Source organism: Sphaeramia orbicularis, chromosome 9 (genome assembly GCF_902148855.1).
Source record: "Sphaeramia orbicularis chromosome 9, fSphaOr1.1, whole genome shotgun sequence".
In the NCBI taxonomy this organism is placed as follows: Eukaryota; Metazoa; Chordata; class Actinopteri; order Kurtiformes; family Apogonidae; genus Sphaeramia; species Sphaeramia orbicularis.
In genome coordinates, this window is record NC_043965.1 from 31,815,706 (window position 1) to 31,836,699 (window position 20,994).

The window sequence follows — 20,994 nt, forward strand, 5'->3', positions numbered from 1 at the left end:
TTTGCTTGTTCTGGGGCAGATATGACTGGTTTCCTTGCAGCGGGCGCATGTGACCGTTCCTCTGCAAACAATAAATAGGTGGATATCGCAGCCAGCAGACTGGCGGCTCTTCCTGCTCTTTAGCACGGATTCCGCTGTTATTGTGAGACTCTCCTGACCTGCAGGTCACAGAGAGACTAGTCTGAGTCACCAATATAACTTTGGTACGTGTATCCTATCTATGTATATTTTACACAAGAAAACTAAGATTTCCACCCCAGTTCCAACCTGTGTAGGGAATATTCAAGAGCAAATACATTTATGTGGTAAGACAAACCACTTGATAAGATCAAACATTGGCCAAACAAAAAAAAAAGAAGCAGACCCTGAAATTTTCAAAGTGAAATTTATTTGATACGTAGATACAATATGTAGACTTAATGGCACACAAGAGATCTACAGAAAGAAGAGGCACAAAATATCATACATTCATTACCATATCCCCTGAATTACAAAAGCTGATCAGAAACATTTAAAAGCAAGCAGTTCAGAAATTTAACAGTTGTAGATTTCATAAATTAAGATAAGACTTTACAGTTGCTTGGTGAAAACTTCCTTTTTCTTATCGCTGTCCTGACAAACAGGAATCAATACAGGGTGGGGGGTCACTTAGAACAATAGTTGGGTTCCCTGTACAACTCTTGAAAAAGTTTTGTTTTCCGTTTTTTTTTTTTTTCCTGGTCACACTGCACAAAGATCCATTCAAAATGCACTTAAAATGTGAATGAAGGGGTGGAAAAAAAATCCTTGTTCTCTGAAAATATATTCAAATGTTTATAAGAAGTCAACATGATGAGATTGCAATTAAAGTTGGAAAAGTGACTAAACAGCGTCTGCGCTTCAGATCAACTGTTTAACATTGTTTTGTGAGTATATTATCCCAAAACAATGACAAAGCTCATATGACTTCATTTACAGCAATAAAACAGAACAGGCTCTCTTGTAAGTGCTTCCCATCATGTTCAAACTGTTACCATGTTGACCATAGAAAGGGTATAGTTAGTTATATGTCTGAGGCAATTAATGGACAACAATATCAAAATGATCATTTTGTTCACCTGAGTATACTGTGTGTTATTAAAATGTTGTCTTAGACAGTGTCCTCCACAATTTCCTATGTTACCAGCCTACAAGAGCTGAATACACGTAAACATGTAACATCTGAAATCCATTCACACTCTTTGGACAAGCCAATAACCCATAGCTGAGGAAGTAATGACATTCCCTCATAAGATTTACTGGAAAATTAAAAAAAAAAAAAAAAAAAAAAAAAAAGAACCTTTTAAACCAAGAGAATTTGATTACATTAGTATTGAAAGGAAAATTGCTCTCTTAAAAACAAAAGCGCTGTTCCTGTTGCAGAACTTCAGACAATGTCATAACAGAAAACACACAAAACTTGAACATCACAAGTAAGCGTTAATGGTGGAAACCACTTGTACTGTATACACTGTAACACTAGTTATCAACACTGTTGGCCAGTGACACATGATTTTGAAGCCTAAGGAGAGAAAGTGCACTATGGAGTAGACAAGTCATGAGTCATTAATATGGCATATCCATCAGGCAGCCGGTCTGAGGCACAGATAGAAATCTGAAGTCCTACACAGCTACAACAGTACGCTAGCTGTTCAGCTGCAGCTAAGAAATGTTTCCTTGGTGAAACAATTGCACTTGCTCAGGAGCTGTGACACATCAGGAAATGTAAAGAGCATAATATTGTACCCTCACAAAAATAAAGAGTCATCGTCAACAAGTTTGCTCATAAAGCTCTGCCATGATTTTCTCCTAACAGGTAGCAGCTGATAGCTAGTGCCAACATTTAGGTGTGCAGTAAATTGCCAGGAAAAAAAAGGGAGGTAGCTAGAGCAATAGCAGGCAGCAGAGGTAAAATAGCTATAATAGGTCCAGAAGGTACAAAGGTCAAGAGATTAAGGCAAGCAGTGTGTGGTGCTGGTGTCAGCTGGGCATTGGTAAGGCTGTAACAAATCTGTAAACACACCTAGGCGAAACGGAGTAGTCTACCTGTCGGCTCTGGTCAACAAGCCTCACCAATGGGAGAACATACACCATCAGAGAGCCAGATGAGTAAGACGGGCCTCTGGGGGTGGGCTGGGTGAGGTGGGGAGAGCAGTGCTGTGAAGTTTGGCTTGTGACAGAGGCTGGAGGGGTGTAGCACCATCTGTGGCTGTTTTTCAGTGCAGTTTTTCTCTGGGGACATCTGTTAGGGAGGTGAGCTCTGTGGCAAATGCTAAGTGTGAATGTCTCTAAAATAAGGAGTGCAGTTGGGGGTAGGGTAGGGTGGGGTGGAGGGTGATGTGCGAGAGCTGTAAACACTTTCAAAGTAACATCCTTACCCGAATAAGCTTGCATGGATCTGCCCAGCTTGAGCTTTTAAGAGATCAGTCACCACAAAGGCATCCACACCTGTGAGTATGTGCGAGAATGAATTCATCCTTACGTGTGGGATGTATATGTGTCATATGGTTGGTGTGTGTATGTGTTTGACGGGGGGGGGGGGGGGGTGTCTATTAAAGCTAAGTGAGAGTGAATACCTGTCCAGGCATGACTGTCAGTGTTAATAAGATGCAGTGCTTTGGGTAAGGTGGGGTGATGGGGGAAGGATTACAATGGGCCAAGGCGCCAACGGTGTTAGTAATCTCTTAATGGAGGCTGTGGCAGGAAGGAACATGAGTATGACAGAAACACTCATGCTGGGGAATGCAAACCACTGAGCCACAGTGTGTACAGTTAAGAACAAGGAGAAGGCAAAGACAGGTCAGAGATGGCATCATTTTAACTGGAATGTTTTGGAGATAAACCGAACAGGGAAAAAAAAATTTAAAAATCAAAAATGGCCAAAACAATATAGTAAATAATTGGTCCAACATCTGCCCCTGTGGAATCAAGCCAATTCATCTATTCATTACACATGTCTATTGCAAGTCAGCGCTCTTCATCTAAGCAGACGGCTTGGTATTGTCAATAATATGATGCTGATAACTGGCCTTTCTTTGCCGAGGAGATCAAAATTATCCAGAGTCTTATCATCTAGGATCGTGTTTGGTTTCTAGAAATCAATTCCTCAGTGGATAGAATGTCTATGATTGGGTGCAAGTCAGGGATCTGCTCTATTGATTGCAGGTAGCAGAGCCGCCTCCTCCACAGCCTGAATCAGTTAAGGTAAAAAGTGGCACCAAAAGAGCCCTCTTAGCAGTCTCCGTCGCTGCCGTCATCATGGTTGTTTAAAATCCTTGGACTTTTCATTCGTCTGCAGCACTGGTTCCTCGTACATCACCCTGTTTACGTAGCTGTGTGGAAAATGATGGAAATAAACACACACACACATTAGATTTATGCGAGGTAAACATGTGAGGGCAGGTTTAGTGGATGCCTGTATTGAGGCCTAGTCTTCACATTCAGGGGTATTTTTTTAATCCTATCACACACAAGCACTGTTAAGAAAAGGAGCATGCCAAACCAAAGGGTGGTGATAATGTAGCCCAATCACAAGGCTACCAAAAATGGCAGCACACAGCAACAGCAAAAACAATATAAAGACACATGTAGAAAGTGATGTTAGTCATGTTCACGTGCAAAGGAAGCAATGGCTCATGTTTTGGCATTACAATCCAAAATCTTCCCCTGGAAACATTTATTTATTTAGTTGGAGGCACATTCTACAATAATGAACAAATTACATAATATCAATGTAAATATGACAGAGTTAGCGTAACTGCTAAATTGCATCTGTAGTCTCTTGGCAGGTTACAAACCAGAAACCAATACATATCAACACAAATACAATCTAAGAACAGAAAAGTGCATTAAATATGGTATAAAGTGCATGTTTTAAAGTGCAAGAATTAAAGTACAGCTAGTATAAAACACTAAAACAGACTTACTATTCAATCACTCATGTGACACATACACAACCCATGTCATAACTACATCTTGGATGCGTTAAGTAAGGTCTATTTTCTGTGACCTAAAGCTTGATTAGTGTGTGAACAAAAGGCCAAAATCTTGTACTAGTAAATGTACATGTGGATTAGGCCTCAGTGGAATTATTACTATGAATTGGTTTTGACTCATTTCTGTTTTACATATATGACTTTTGGTATTCGCATGGCAAAGCCTTAAAATATAACTAGATTATAGCTTTTCCTTTGGCTCACTCAAATCTTAGCTTTACCTAAAAACCATCTGCAGCAGTCCTAATCAAGGCCTTGTTTGTCTTCTGGGTAGATAAAGGCATCACTTTCAAATTCTCCCACCCTGAGGCTGATGGCTTTGGAAAGTCAATTAGTGTTAGAATCTGATAGCCACACACCTTAATGGAACAGTTCAAACTAACAGTGGATCTAAACAGAGGAATAGACAGATCTGATGAAATGGCACAAGGATTCAACCTCACACTTCTCCATCCTTTCCGCCCCCGTCCTCCCTCCCTCTCTCCCTCCCTTTTCTCAATCACAGCACAGACTCCTTCTCAACTGCAGAATTCCATTTGTATGTTAATGAGGGAAAAGAAGCCATCTCAAACCACCCCCATTTCTTACCCGGTTTCTTTCATGCTTCCTGCTTTTACACTAACAGTCCCCTACCAACAGACACCAGCAGAGTTACGCAACTGTGGTCCATACCACAGTGAGGACATGTGGAGAACCTGTGTCTTTGGGAGGCTTAGCACTGCTTCATCGCATACAGTCAGACTGTGACCTCACTAACCCTCAGGCCCAGAGGTTCAGGCCTTGTTGGGTTCCTCACCACAGCCCTCTTTGATGGCACCCGCCTGTTTACTTTCTTCAGGGGAAAATGGGAAACACATGCCGAATTGGGCGAGATGTGAGAGGGGGAGGCAAAGCACAAAATGCTGCATGTTGGTAGGAAGCCAGGAATGTTTGAGTCTGGCCCACTTTGGCCAGTCCAGTCCGGATTCCTCCCTTTTTCTCCTTGTACGGCCAAAAGTTCTCAGACTGATATTTAAAGTGATTCCAAGAGCAAACCAATGCTAAGGCTTTACAGAAAAGTGATTCACAGAAATAAAAGCCTGTGATTTAAAGGAGGACTGTTTTTCTTGTCTGCAGTATATTCCTCTGTGGGGAAGCTCTGGATTACAGGTACTAGGCTTAAGCAGGCTTTCATTTTAACTGCATGTGTGATTCTGAGAAAAGTTTGTACAGATGTATGAGCATGTCCAGAAGCCCAGGCACTTGTGGACTCTGGTGTGTGTACGCACATACACTCTAATGCATAAATGGAGATTTTGACTGGGTCAGCAAACACTTAACGACCGGGCACATACATCATATTTCTCTGCGATCTGTTGTTATTGATTAACCAATTCAGAGTGTGCTGTTGAGCGCAAGTGGAAGCATACATATTAGTGCACATACACACACACAGTGGACTAAAAGCCTCTTAATGTCACCAATAGAGAGTGAAAGCAGCCTTGGCGTGCAGCAACACACAGACCCTTAAGACAGCAGAAAAAGACACTGGGCTCTACCAGTGAGAACTTACACAGCCACACTCAACTACACCTGGCCTGGCTACTCCTCTGCAGCCTTTGTGCCTCGCACAGAACCTTTCTTACGCATCTAGACAAAATAAAAATACAGTGAAGCACAGGAGGAAATATTAAGGCCTTTTGGTGCAGTTAAGATCAATGTTACAATAGAGATGCTTTAGAACACATTGAGAAAGATGCTTTAGTGAAGGTAGAACAGATCTTATTATGTCTAAATAAAACACAAAAGGATAATGGAATCACATTTTCAAGATAAGCAAGATATTAAAAACGAAAAGCATAGTAAATATCAGAAGCCTGAGAAACAGTGGGGTTAACACTGTTATTATTCTAAACAATCAATTTATTTATAGAAATTAGTCTATTTAAATGATGAGTTGTAATCTATTCTCTTTGTTCCATGTTAAACAAAATACATTTATTTGGGAAGAACAGATTAGATTTTTTTGTACATTGTGCAATGGCTAAACAACAAAACTGGGTAGATCTTACCCTGTTCAGTACAACAGAATAAATAAAAGGAAGAATAGTAATCAATAAGACATCCAATAAAATCAAAATCCAATCAATGCAATTAGCACTGTACTAATAAAGATAGTATTTTAAAGCAATAAATCAAAATTCTAGGGGAAATTAGAAGATGCGGCAAATAATAATTAATAACCAAACAAATCTGTGGTTAAATAAGCAAGTTAAGAAATCAATCAGTTAAAAAACATAGTAGGCGATTTTGAGAAATATAGCTGAATTCAAAAGGAGGTACATGACATTTGGGAGGTTCCCTGTTTTATCACACTATATTATCCTCATACACCCACATATAACTCATCTAATGTTTTGTTACTGAAGAGAAGAGCCTCATCAGAAAGAACACCAGTCTGATTCTACAGTGGCTCATCTGCACCTCAGGCAAATATTAGGAAAGCAGACTGTGCCCCACAAAGCCGGTGACAGTTCTGTGCACAAAGCTCAGCATTGATGAAGGTGTGCCTTAAATTCAGAAGGTTTAATTATATTTAATAACTGTACACCTACCTCATCCAGCTCCTTCTGTGTCTCTGCCTCCATCCGCCTTATGTCGTCCATACTCAGCTCCACCCATTTATCAATCCAGCAGAAGAGCTGGCGGTGAAAGTTGGTGAAGATCCTTTTCTCTTGCTGAGAGACAGTGGAAGTCTCGGTTAGGGCAGGGCAATGTGGTTGAAATCACCACATAACATTAACATGCTATAAATAAATACAGCTGTGACAAATGTACCAATTTACATTTCAAGTAATGAGTTCAGTGTAGTTAAGCAAACTCATGAATTTCATGAGAATTTCACCATTTTTACCCAGTAAATTAAAATAACAAATTGTGTTTCTAGTTCAGGTTATCATTACTGTAGTAACGGACCTCAAAGACAATACACAATAAAACTGATCCAGCATGTTATGCTTTGAGGGTCTTAATGGAATCTGTGAACCAACATACAACTGACTGTGTAAATATGTCACTCTAACCTCATGAATGAAGTTCTCTACTTTGGTCTGCAGGCCCCACCACTTAAACTTAACTGTGACCAGTTTGTAGGCACACATCCTTGGGCAGTCAGTCTTAGTAAGCAACTCCTTCTGTTGGGAGAAGAACAGCAAAAGAATGACATGACTTTCACGACTTTCAATTCATCACTTTTTAAAATGCAGTATCAGACTAACTTGACAGCAACTTTGCAGTGAGAGAATAAAAAACAGCAGAAGGCGAAGAGAATATTATTTTAGTCTAATCTTGGCTGCATTCAAAGCTTAAAATTATTAATACATAATGCTTTGGGTATGAGGCTTGCTGAAATAATTATCAATATGAAGATGTGCTGTGCACAGATAAAAGTGCCCTAATCTACAACACACTTTCTAAATCCATCCGCTGCTTGCACTCTGCCTCCCTCTGAAGAAGAGAAGAAAAGGAGGGGGGGGGCTGGGGCAGAGCAAAGTGGATAAACTCCAGATGAAGGGACCATTTCTCTGCCTCCGCCCTGACAGTGACACCGTTCCCGAAAGGCATGCCTTTGTGGCCATGGAAGGCAGATAAAACGGTGCTTGCAAAGCGATAAGGGCGTCGCGGTGCAAAGCTGGTTACATTATTAACACCCAGGACCTGCTCACCCTCAGAACACGCACACTCTCCCTCTGAGAACACCTGTTTAATTAATCACTTCATTCTGGCTCGGCATTCTACGAGAAAATGCCACAGACCCGCCTCAATCACCCTCATCCCACTGCCGTTTGATGCTACGATCATGGAGGAGAGCGAGAGAGGGGAAACGAGAAGCATTTCTAAATTTGCAGTGGGTTTAGAAAAGTTGTCATCGCTAAAGGAGAACTTCACATGAAACGGATTCTACATCAAAACACTTACGGTGACATTTCTTCTTTCCCTCTCTGTGCCCCACTCAAAGGAGCAGAAGTTTTCAGAAATACAAAGGGTACCGATACGCAAGCATGTGTGCATGCAGAGATAGACAAGAGTTTTATTGCTCTGAGAAGCTGGCAGAAATTGTGCCTCTGTTGTCACATAACTACTTTTTTTTTCACCTTTTCAAAAACAGTCTTTTTCCATGTCCACAGCGGACGGGAAAGTGATCTAATTAAAAACACAAAATAAAAAGTTGTGCTTCTTTATTCACACTTTTTAAAAGCTGTTTGGCTGCCTTTGTTCTGTGAAATTCTGTAAAATATTTGAAGCAGAGGAAAGTTTCCCATGGTGAACTTTGAGGGCTCCACCACAGAGCAGAAATTCTTCGTGCTCCAAGAGTCAGCAGGACCCATTTGAGAGGCTTTAGGGTACCCGCAGGTTTAGAGGGGAAAGCAGCACAACTCCCAACAAAGTTTCCCTCCTTTTACTTTCCATCAGTTGTCAAATTTAAAATCAGTTACCAGCGTCCACATACAATCGCCTTCCTCCCCTGTCACAGGCTTAGAAGTAGCGATGTAGAAAACCTGACCTTGTGACTTGAATTTTTAGTCGCATCCAAATACAGGTGAGGAGAAAGTACTTTGTTTCCCATCTTTACACTTTTGCAAATATATTTTAAGTCAAATGTTCTAATGTTTAGAGGCACTAGTGCAGAATAAGATTTATAAATATCTGTGTGCAAAACATTCCCTTCCATTCGACTTAACCTAAATAAAACATACCCACACAGTATCAGTTGTAGTGTGAGTATTCACCCCATTTGTCAATAATTACTGGAGTCACTGCCTGGAGACAAGAACCTTCAGCCAGTTCATGCTTTAACAATCTTAACACTAGTTTTGTTTCACCCCCAATTTTTCTTTACAGATCAGGTTGTGCGGGGACTGTGAATAAAAACCATAACTAAATCCTGATTGGTTTGAGGACTAGGCTGAGAAACACTGACATTGTTGTTTTAGTAGCTTAGCTTGGAAAACAAATCCTCTCCTAAGCAGCAGCTTTCTTGCAGCCTACAGCAGGTCTTCCTCGTGGGTTTCCTTGTATTTTAATGCTTTCATTTCATCCACTATCCTCACAACCCTTCCCAGACCTGCCACAGAGAAGCATCCCCTCAGCATGACACTCCCCACCAGCAAATACCAAGAACTCAACCTTTGGTTTCACACCACTGGACTTTCTTTGACTTCATTTTACAGTCTCCCACATATCCCCTGGCAGCATTACCCACAATGTCACATTTGATTTGTTTTCAGCGGGGGCTTTTTGTGTGCTTCTCTACAGCTGGTGTATGCACCGTGTCCCATCCCAACCACTGAACCCAGTAGCTCCTCCAGAGATGGGATAGGTTTGTCTGAAGGGAGGATAGCCTGTGCTGGACAGATTTACAGATGTTCCATATTCTTTCCATTTTATTATGACCAATCTTTCTTTATTCACTGCCTTGGAAAGTTTCAGTTTAAACCAGTCATGCTGAACTTCCAGGGTACAAATCACTGCAACAACTGTTTTAATGACAACAAACTGCATTGAATTCTATATGGTCTTGAGTAATTCAGTGTTTTATCAACAAATTGTTTAAAGATGCAGGTGCTGCTGGGTTTTCAGGGATTTACAATGATAAGGTGTTTATAGCCCACAAATAGTCAGGTATGAAGGGTTAAGCATGGGTTGAATTTATGTCTCCTGTGACATAATTGCTGTTTGCATGTGAAAGTAATCTAGTTCTCTTCACTCCCACAATAGCAGTACCTTCCAGTTGGGCCCAAGGGGTCCTCTGCCGGTCTTGACTGACTTGAATTTGGCGGGGTCCTCATCTGGCTTGTAGTCCTACAGAGAAAACATTTTCCATAATTAAAACAATACATAGCATATCGAGTAGCTGGCAGAAAACGTTCGACAGGCTGTGGTAAGACGATATGGTTAAGACACAAATCATGACTCATGGTGCATGAAGAATTAAGCAATAAATAAATGCACTGGTTTAAGGAAATTTGCAAGTTTTTCACATTACTCTGTTTTAGGAGCCAACCAACTAGGATTTTCAAAAGCTGATATAATAATGATATTTTGAAGCAAGAAACTGATGTTAGTTACACTTTTCTCCCAGAGAGAAAAAAATAAAACATTGTTGGAAATTGGATAAATCTTAAACTAAATAGATAAATAGATTAACATATAATAATAATAATAATAATAATAATAATAATAATAATAATAATAACAACAACAATACATCTAGAAGTGAACATACGTTGTTGTTTTTTTTTTAAAGTTTTAAGCAACTATTTCCCCCTCAAAGTCAATGAATTGAATTAAGGCCAAACATTAGTCATCTGTCACTACTGAAGCCAACAGTTTACAAAAGAACCAATTTAAGATCATTAATTGATCTAACTGATGGATCAACATCATCATTTGACCCCAAAATGTTTTTATTTTACTGTGCCACTTGACAGGTTACACAAATATGCACTGTTTGTCTAAAAATGCCATTTGCTTACAGTGTAAGAGTACCACACTCATCCTCCATCACCCCCAGAAAATGTCACACAGCACAACTCATCTTTCAGCAGCTAAAAGATAAAAGACAACCTATGGGCCACTAAGGCCACCAGCAACATCTGTTTAATTAGGGTGACGCTGGTGACCACTCATACCGGTAATGTGCATGTATCAGTGTTGCTGATCCTACAAGTATTTCTGTTTGTGACTAAAGCTGTGGTAATAGTAATGATCCTCAGGGTCATGCAATCCCACCAAACCTTTTTCAGTGAGTTACTAGCAACATATTGTATCGAAGGTCATGGCCACAATGCTAAAACATTTCTAACGCATCTGAGAAGATACTGAGCAATCCTGTGCACATATGCTGAGCACACGACAAACATGACACAGTTGACTTGAGAAAAACAGGAAGATAAATAGTAATACAAATAAATGAAATGGCTTTCAAATTATCAACAGCTCAAGGGCCCAGCAATTTTAAATAAATCATGATGCGCCTCCAGCTAAAAGCTACTTTTCAGGGCTATCGGCCAACAGGAGGGTGCCAAGCGTGTGGAAAGAGACAGAAACCCACCCGTACATACACAGCACACACACAACAATTTGGCTGTTTTAATGCCGAGAGCTCCATCACTATAACAATACACTGTGCTGCACTAATGAGGTCTGTGAATCGATGTGCCGTGGTAGACAAAAAGGAGCTACTCCTCAAGTAAAAAGTGTGTGTTAGAGTGCAAGTGTGATTGTGTCATGTGTGTATTTGTCTAGTTCCGGCATACGAAGCACTGTGAGCCTTAATTACACTAACAAACTCATCTGTGCTGGCGGTACGCCCCAGGCCCTGCAGCCATGCCTGAGGCTGAGGGCTGATAGGGCCCTCAGACACAACACACTCCGCCAGCAAGGCAAACACGTCCGCCTCGTTAACTACCCACCGCAAACAAACACGTACACACACAGAAGCAATGCGTCTCAGCCAAATATATACACACACACACACACATACACGCACAAACGGCACAGTGAAATGAGGCAATGTGATGTCGAATAACAGCAATAATGTGTAACCTCTTCAAATAAGATTTCAGAGATTCAAAGGGGAGGATTAGAAATATCCAATTTATATATTGAAATATTACTGAGGCAACCTTGTGAAGCTTCAATCATAGGATTCATAAACAAAGATTTTAAAAACAGTTTAAGTAAAGATCAGTAAAAAAAAGGAGGCCAAATATTAATTATGTTTTACATATTTACTCACATAAAATGCATCTATGTATAAAATGGTAAGATCAATCAAACACACCTAACTTCAATGTTATTTTCTGGTTGAAAAACAACCACAAAAACAGAAAAAAATTTACTTTGGTGTTTATGTTTTTTCATTCTTTGTAATACTTAAATACCAACTAAATAATTTTCAAACAAAGATAAACAAAAATTGTTGGTTCTATTTTTTATTTGTTAAAAAACAAAAGCGTTAACTGCAGCCCACACCTTTAAAATGACCTCATACAGAACTCCCTTGGCAACTACTATATTAGAAAAGTAAACATGACTGTAAAGACATTGTCCAGAAAAAAATATATACTTAAATGTAACTGATACAAGAAGATTGCTGTAATCAGAAGTAAAATAATACTCTCCACCCTGTTTGAAGATTATGCAAGACGATTATATTTGGCAGGTAATATGGTAATGATCAAGCCTGTCCACATGAAGGCGCCAAACTGTGCTTTCATCATGAACTGGAAATGTGCCAGAACAGAGTTTCTACTTACAGCAGCCGACACTTGACTTCTGTCTGCGATGTCAATGGGCACAACATTTACACTCTGCCACGTGGCATTGTCTAGTTTGTGGACCTACACAAACAAACAAAAACAGCACAGTTGTGGTAAACCTCGCACCAAATCCAAACTGTTTACAATTTGTCAATTTGAAGCGGAGGAACTTACATTTTCTTGAGTTCCAAGGTCTGGTTTGTGCCATGTCTCAATCTTAATGAAGAAATTGTCTTTCATATACTCATTCTAGACATAAGAAGGAAGTTGTTGTATATCAATAATTAGAAAGCTGGCTCTAGAATGATAATTTTAGGCTAATTAATACACTTGCATATTATTCATGACACAACATATAAGAAAAAAAAAACCTACCGTCACGACTGGATCGAGGTTAAGCATGAGGAGAGAAAAAAAAAAAGAAACCACACTATTACTATTATACACAAATTGGAAAACACACTATAGTAGCATTATGTACTTTACGACAGAGAAGACAAAGGGTTTGAGGGTAAAGCAGAGGTAAGGTCCTATGGGATGGGACTCACTGGTTCTGCAGTAGGGGTAGGCATTCCAGGCTTTTTCATGAAATACCAGGGAACCTTCAGGAGCGAGGAGCTTCACAAACCCTGGGACTTTACTGTGGGGTGTGGACATGAGGGTGGGAATGATGGATCAAAGTGGAAAAAGGTGCAAGCAACACGCAGCACTCCACCAATCAAATCAATTCATTTGTACATATTTAGCCCAATATCACAGCTAAAGCAACACTGCCACTCGGTGGTAGCTCTGTGCTATTACACAATGAATAAAAAGGCTCAAAGTCACACCACGTACCTCTTTAAGTGGTAGATTTTGTGTGTGTATTGTCCTTTCTCGCCATCTTTTTCATAGGGTTCATTTTTCAGGACCTCAATACCCTCACCGCCGCCAGTTTCATTTTTACTGGCTTCAGCCACTGAGAACAACTGTCCCACTTGATACTGCAACAAAAACAACATCAATATCAACTATTTGCACTATAGCTAGAAAACCTTGAAAAAGGAATAGGAAATCAGTTACAGTAAAAAAAAATACATTTATATCTTGGACAATTTAAAAGGCATAATGAAGGTGTAGGTGAAGGATAATTACAGTATGTTACTTTCACTATTATGTGACGGTACGGTAATTTTCTTACTTTTATTTCAGCTAGAGTTCCTGTTAAGAGTTTACATCCTTAAACCAAAACTATTTTCTGCTTAGTTGTTTGGATTGAAGTGGTACAACTCGCCAAACAAGGATAAAGAGTGAGTGTTGGAGTAATGACATAAAACTTTATAACCACATGGAACAAGTGACTGCTCCTGTAAAACAATCAAATGAAGCCTTTTTTTGATAATATTGTGCTACTTTGACCTGTTACCAGGAATTAAACATTAGAAATTATGAGACAAAATTAGTGCAATCATTATTCATTACAATTATTTTAAAAAGAGGTACATGACAGTGGCCTGTTGTCATTCCTCTAAACCCAACTAGCACATGTGACCTATTTCCTGTTCATTTCCATTTTTTGTTGTCAGACGAAAAGGAACAAAACTACTCAAACAGTTTTAAAGTTTGTTGTAACAGGTACACAAATTGCACATAGTAGTAGCAATATAAAAAGTGATTACTCACCTCCTCAACACTACAGGGTAAAACCACACGACTGCAAAACAGAGAAAGATGGGTTGATTCTCAATGATAAGACAAGCAAAACTACTGTTAATACTTCCACTGCAGTTTTAAGTTAAGAATATATGCCAGACAAAGAACACTATCAAGTGATTTGATTTATGTTGTTTTAAGGTAATATGAAAAAAACACTTAGTAAGTCATATATAATATCACCTAATGAATCTTTGTGTATAAAACTACAGCACACCACAGTGATGTAAAAGACTCATAAGTTATCGCAAACACTTGACTGCATTTGTTGGCATCAATGGAACAATCACTTTTTAATTTTAGGTGGCCAAGACTTTTTCATATAGGGCCAGGTAAGGTTGGTTATCTTTTTTTCCCCCTTAATAAATGAAATCATCATTTAAACACTTTGTATTTACTTGGGTCATCCTTGTCTATGTTGGATGATCCGAGACATTCAAGTGTGACAAATATCCAAAAATGTAAGAATTCAGTAAGGGGACAAATACTTTTTCAAGAGATGTACCTTTAAATACAAAAAAATACTGTAGCATCAGTATTTACACGTATAGTTATAGGTGTGTCTGTCAAGTCTGAACAGGTATTTATACTCATTCTTCCTCGTTATGTCTTTTATTCGAATAAGGAAGAAGTCACTCTCAGTACACAATATACTATGAATTAAAACAAACTGCACACTCCATCATAAGAACAGAAATGACCTCCACATTGCATGGAAACCCTCCCACTACTAAGGAACAGGAAGCCAGTCACAGTCTCGCAGTCAGTCTTCCTAACTAAAAACTATTATTACTCAATTTGATACACTGCTGACTTCACAAAATGAAATGAACACAAATCTAGATCCAAGTGGAAAAGTTGGGGTTGATGAAAGCTGGAGATTGGCTATGGTTAAGATGGTTAGAACATGAAAAGGCATTAATGTAACAGGAGCAAAGGAAATTGCACACTACAAAACAGAGTTGCATTACAGGGCAGTTATGTAAACTAAATTCATATTTATCATATAAATGATAACTTTATGCACACTATGACCCAGCAGACGTCTGCTTCAGGGTGTGGTGAACTGTGCCCCAAGCAATTGCATCATTTACCCTTATGAAAAATGAGCTTTACATGGCGACCACGAACCACACAGTGCAAGAAGGAAAAAGTGGTAGAAGAGGAAGTTCCCTGAAAGCATAAATCTAAAATAACCTAAGATTGTACTCTAACACAGCACACTTGGTACAGCACTTTGTAAAAGACTTTTTGGCTACGCTTCATCTCCTGATGTGCTGCTTCATAGCGAGGGTCATTTTGATGAGCTGTGACCAACCATGTCAAATAAATTAAGAAAAACCTTCAATATGACTGCATAAGAGCCAAAGCTTTGCGATTGCAGCTGCATGATTGACCAACTGTAATTGCAATGCCAGCCTGTGCAATTATACCATCGCAAAAGGCAACAAGGCCCAAGGTCCAGTATGTGTATGGTATTTTGGATATAGTAAAACTGAGCACAAAGAGTATCTGTGTAAAAAAGCAAAAGGAAAACTGCTGCATTTTTTATACTAGTCTGAAAGCAGTGTATGGCATTTTCCTACAATCCATAAGCTCATACAATAATAATCCCTCTAAATGATCACATCTGACCATTTATCAGTGTGTAGTGGTGTGTTTACCTGCCAAGTCCCTGCCCCTTGCCTGCATTTTCTATTTTCCTCTCATTTTGCTCTGTTTGGGACACTTCTCGGGGGAGTGGACCTTTGACAGTGAGTTTGTTCCTCCAGTCAATAACAGCATTGTGTTGTATGTGTGGGCACAACCATATTAAAAATGAAGCTGCTCTTGTCACTTCACTGCAGTTCTGTCTGAGAGATAAAACTCCGGACAAAGTGCACACAAAGACTGACCGCTCACTCCTCTATCAACCCCAGCTGAAATAAACGTGTGAAATTTATTGAGGACTTGCAGCTGACGTCACTGGTCATGTGATTGTTGTTTACACCGCCATATTGGTAGGCACGCTATCTGGATCCAGAAAGTTAGAACTGTTGCTTTATATTGTGTTTTTCTTTGGACTTGTGTTTGCGTGTTTTGTTATTTGCGAGTATGTCTGCTTGTGATAAAGGCACCATAGATGAGTTTCAATGTTTACCAACAACAGTGATGCGTGGGCAACTCAGAGGCAAAAACACGAGTACCAGCTCCAGCCGGCTCACATCAGCCGCATACACCTCCAGGCTCTCCCCCGGAACTCGTGAACAAGCCGATATGTTAGCTCTGAAATGGTCCATTAACTGTCTCTGTCCAAAAGCCGATCCCATCTTCTCTTTCACGCCTGCATAATTTGACTTGACCGCATGGGGAAGGCTGTCCCATAGTAGAAAAGCAGACTGTCACAGACGGGTGGGGAGTATTGTCACCAGCTCCAGCTGAACTCACCGGTGTCACCTGCCTTAGCTCTGACTGCCACTTCCAGCTGCTTCACCCAGCTGAGGAAACTCTGGCTGCCATCACTGGCAAAGGGAGCTGGTAGATCCACAATCACTCTGTCTCTATAGGGTGATAGGCCAGGGGAAGCCCTCCTGGTAGGTTTAAAGGGGTCTTCATCGCCGTACCACATGATGACAATTCTTTTTTTCCATGCCGCTAAGCGCTACAGGCATGCACGCTAACTATACTGAGAAGCTATACTAACTGTGGTAATAACTATAAACAGTGGTCAGCAGAACAGAACCACTGCTGCCACCAATGGGACTGAGTGGTCTTTATGCCTTACTTATAACTGGTGAAAGCTAAGTAATAAACGGCACACAGGAGTTTAGCAGGTCCATCGTTTAACACATACGATCCAAGGAAAGCTTGCCTACCAATATGACGTCGTAAACAGAAAACCATGTGATCATGTGACGTTTGTGCAAAACCTCAATACCAGCAGAAATAAAAACAACACAATATGGATGTGGATGCTGTGGAGTACAATGTTTTAACCAACTGGGTCTTGCTTTCTCAAAATTGTGCAAAATGCCTATATTGCAAAATTATGATAATGCATCTGGAGACAATTCAAACATTTCTAATTGCAACCTGTTCCCTTCTTGCCATGTAGTAATACTTAATATGTTTCCCCAATCATGTATAACATAGGCTATAGTTTTATTAAAGAGAGAGTATTTTGAATCATGTTTTTCAGTTCATGTAGCCAGAAAACAACTGATATAATCCTAAACTGTATAGCCTATATCAAACTGACACCAACCTCAGCAAACTCACAAAATCTGTACTTGCTGAACAACATCACTTGCCAATGTTACCTTGATGACAGACATTGTCCATCATAAATATCACAATTGGAGATCATTTCACAGATGGGAGTTTCCAAGGTTTGTCTGTGATACAGTTTTCACATTTGAAGTAATGCTCATTTAAAGATAATATGAGAACCTAAAAGATTTTACAACAGTACAGTTATTTCTCTCCATTCTAAACATCAAAAAGCCAAAAGAGAAGTATACCTACTATCATATAAGGTCTGGCCAAACTGTTATGTTTAAACTCTGTATTTGGGCCTGGCCAAGCGAGTAAACGCAATAAGAAAGCACTGTACAGGAATACTAATCATTCTATATCTGTTTTTAAAAATTAATTTATTAGCAACCAGAATAGCTCAAATTGTAAGTCAAAGCCAGTACTTTAATATGCAATTAAGGAATAATAACCAGATATTTAATAAAAACATGAATTTATCATAACTGACAAAGTAACAAAGTAAGGAAAAACATACAGAAGTTATTCAAGATTTGGAAAAATGGCAAACAAAAAAGTGCTGTTCCTCAAGGACAGTGCAAATATTTAGCATACCACACTTTTCTTAATATATGAGAGTACATTATATCCAAAAATGAAACTGAGATCATTTTTATTTTAGTTTTAAAAGACATTAATTCATTGTAACAGCGTAAGAATCCAAAAAAATATTGGAACTAGAAGCACTCGGAGAGCGCAGACCTCCGCCAAGGCTGATCAGTGGGCCCCCCCGTGGGCCCCCCCACCCCCGATCACCACCAAAATTTAATCATTTCTTCCTTATCCCATTTCCAACAAACCCTGAAAATTTCATCCAAATCTGTCCTTAACTTTTTGAGTTATGTTGCACACTAACGATCAGTGCCCCCCCCCCGTGGGCCCCCCCACCCCCGATCACCACCAAAATTTAATCATTTCTTCCTTATCCCATTTCCAACAAACCCTGAAAATTTCATCCAAATCTGTCCATAACTTTTTGAGTTATGTTGCACACTAACGGACAGACAAACAAACAGACAGACAGACAAACAAACAAACAAACAAACAAACCCTGGCAAAAACATAACCTCCTTGGCGGAGGTAACGAGGCGTTTGTTCGGTGTGATGCACCAATAATAATAATCCAAGATTTTATTAAGATACTGATCAAATTATCTGTATGTCTTTGGTGACATATGTTTCATTACTATATTTAATACACATATTTGTCTTCTTGTTGTTTTTTTTAAAATAATACATAACATTCAAAATCATTCTAGTATTTGATAATTATGAAATATAAAATTAGACACAGGCATATATTTTAAACATATTTATTTACACATTGCTATTTACATTTTGAATTTATGCTGTATACATTCATTTACAACTTTTACTGTTCTTAATTTACACTGTATTCTCATACTTTCTTGTATATCCAGTTGTAATTCAGGTACAAATTAAATTCAGTTTTAGAAACTAGAGATACATGTCTTTCATGCCGAGTACTCAACAATATTATTCTAGAGAAAAAAGAAATTGACCCTGATGCTCAGTTTCACTTGACCAGGGCCATTGGCCAATAATTTCACATTTTGTCCCATTCTAAAATTAAGTAATAAATATTTATTAGATATGTGAATGTGGTCATGTATGACCTGGGATCAGTCAGAAAGCTTATACGTCACGTTTGCTATACAATATTTCAGCATCAGTAAGTGTAATACACCTGTGCTACCAGGAACCGAGTCTAATCCTCACACAACCACATTAGTATGTTTGTCACTCATAATAAATAATATGTGTTGCTGCTGATCCATCACTAGCTTAGAGGGGTAGTTCGTCCTGTCCTGCTTCAATCAAAATATGGACTACATTTAATTTTAAGCGATAAGACAAACATCCTCACTTCTAGGAACACTTTCTCAGGTAAAGTGAAGTTTTTCAAAAATATTTCTGTGTGAGATTACAGCTGTGATTTGGCCCATTTTGATCATAAATCTGTTGAACATCTTATCATCCAAGTTAATAAGCCACAGTGAACTGTTAGCCTTCGCAGCATAGATAACGTTGCAGCTGCTAGGGACGGTTAGCGTTAGCCTTGTTACCTGTAACTGATAAAATTGGTGACTGTAAAATGAGCGAATGAGAAAAATAAGTTAAAAAGTGTTTTATCTGAGCTGAAATTACCTGGCACCGCAACATGTTTAACATGGTCTAACAAGTGTAGACAGTAAAAGCAGCAGCTAACGCTAAATGATGTAGCGTTAGATTGATTTCATATCCGTAAGCTAACATTAGCACATCGCAAGCTAATTCGTACTCAAGTTGGTTGAAGTTTTAAGGTGGGTCGGAAAAACCTGCAAAACGACTTCCGGTTTCATCGCAGCGCTTCCAGACTGTGGTATTCAGAAGGCAACTACTTTATGTGAACATAAGGGACATTGTAGGATAACGGCAGCTGTCACACCGCTGTCAAAGCCGGTAGGCCGGAGCGGCTCTTGAGCAATCCCACCCTTCCCTCGTGTGTCTGACACACACTCATAAGGATCACAAAAAGTTTACATTAGCCTTTATTAACCACCGGAACAACTACACACACTAACGGAACCCACTATTACACGTCGCAGTAGTGTCGAATCATTAAGAATAAGTAGTAGGAAGGAACATCGCACTTACTACTCCTTGATGAACACCATTGTCGCTCCTTTCGGTAATACTAGCTCTGCCCAGGGACCGCTGATTGATGCTGACGTCACGAGCGCCTATAGCAGCTCCCGGTCCCTCCCACGATCCCTCCCACGGTCCCACGGACAGACCTACTAATTAGTATGAACCAATGAAGTGACTCACTGGATAATTTTTGCCCGCCTATTGCACGTCGAAACGTGTCAAACTGCACCGCAATGGCAGCAGGTAGTGTTTCAACACCTACTAATCAGGACTGTGTGGTCTAAGTCCATTATGTAACAGTGTGATCTGGCCTTTGTTTTGATTAGTTTTAGCGTCTGAGATATACCTGCAAAGCTCAAGGACGTGTCCAGAAACACACTTAACACCCCTGTTAGGGGGATTTGGAGCCCCCTGAAAAAAAATTCACTTGGGGCCCCACTACTTCAATACTGCAAACCATGTAAACACTACATAAATACACTGAGCAGGCAGCAATCAATATTCTGCTCACAATAGATTCTATGGTTTTGTCCAACATTTATGAGAAATGTGCAAGCCATCTTTATTTTTTTTTTTTCCAATGATAGTATTAGTTTTGTTGGGTTTTCTGTTTGTTTTTGGATGAAAGTAAATTTAAATGGACTTTTCCTTTTTCTCTTTTCTGATATCACCTTCCTAAAATAACTGCATAATGAATTAAGCAAAAAAAAAAAAAAAAGGTTATTGCCCTTCTTCCTCATTATCTGTGATGCTGGAATGACTGGATTTTATTCTTTTTTTTTTTTTTTTTTTTTTCAAAAACAAAACTAATGCAAAGAATTAATTTGTTCATTAGTACCTTGTGGAGCAAACAGACTTTTATGGTCATGGGTTAATAATTTTCTAAAAGAGATTGACTAATGTTCTACTATTTTCTAGGACCTCTGTCTTTCATGGGCCCCTAGAATCATCAACACTTTTCTCCCCTTGAAAGCACCCCTGGTTAGGGGTCTTCTGTAGTCTCCCTCTACCCCTTAGGCAACAACTAAAACATGCCCACAAGG

At 39.4% G+C, this 20,994-nt stretch overlaps 1 protein-coding gene across 2 annotated transcripts; it reads right to left on the reverse strand.

The window, feature by feature from the left end:
• Positions 1-366: 366 nt before the first annotated feature.
• Positions 367-20,067, reverse strand: LOC115425796 (phosphatidylinositol transfer protein beta isoform). 2 transcript variants are annotated; one of them, XM_030143551.1, is made up of 12 exons: positions 19,958-20,067; positions 13,979-14,009; positions 13,154-13,299; positions 12,865-12,956; positions 12,692-12,699; positions 12,491-12,565; positions 12,314-12,397; positions 9,777-9,854; positions 7,076-7,186; positions 6,608-6,730; positions 5,566-5,642; positions 367-3,350 (listed from the first exon to the last, which is right to left on the reverse strand). In XM_030143551.1, the coding sequence occupies exons 1-11, from the start codon at positions 19,975-19,977 to the stop codon at positions 5,595-5,597; spliced, it is 816 nt and encodes a 271-aa protein (XP_029999411.1). In that variant the 5' UTR covers positions 19,978-20,067; the 3' UTR covers positions 367-3,350; positions 5,566-5,594. The 2 variants fall into 2 exon arrangements, with proteins under 2 accessions (XP_029999411.1, XP_029999412.1); XM_030143552.1 differs by lacking the exon at positions 5,566-5,642.
• Between the last annotated feature and the right edge of the window lie 927 nt (positions 20,068-20,994).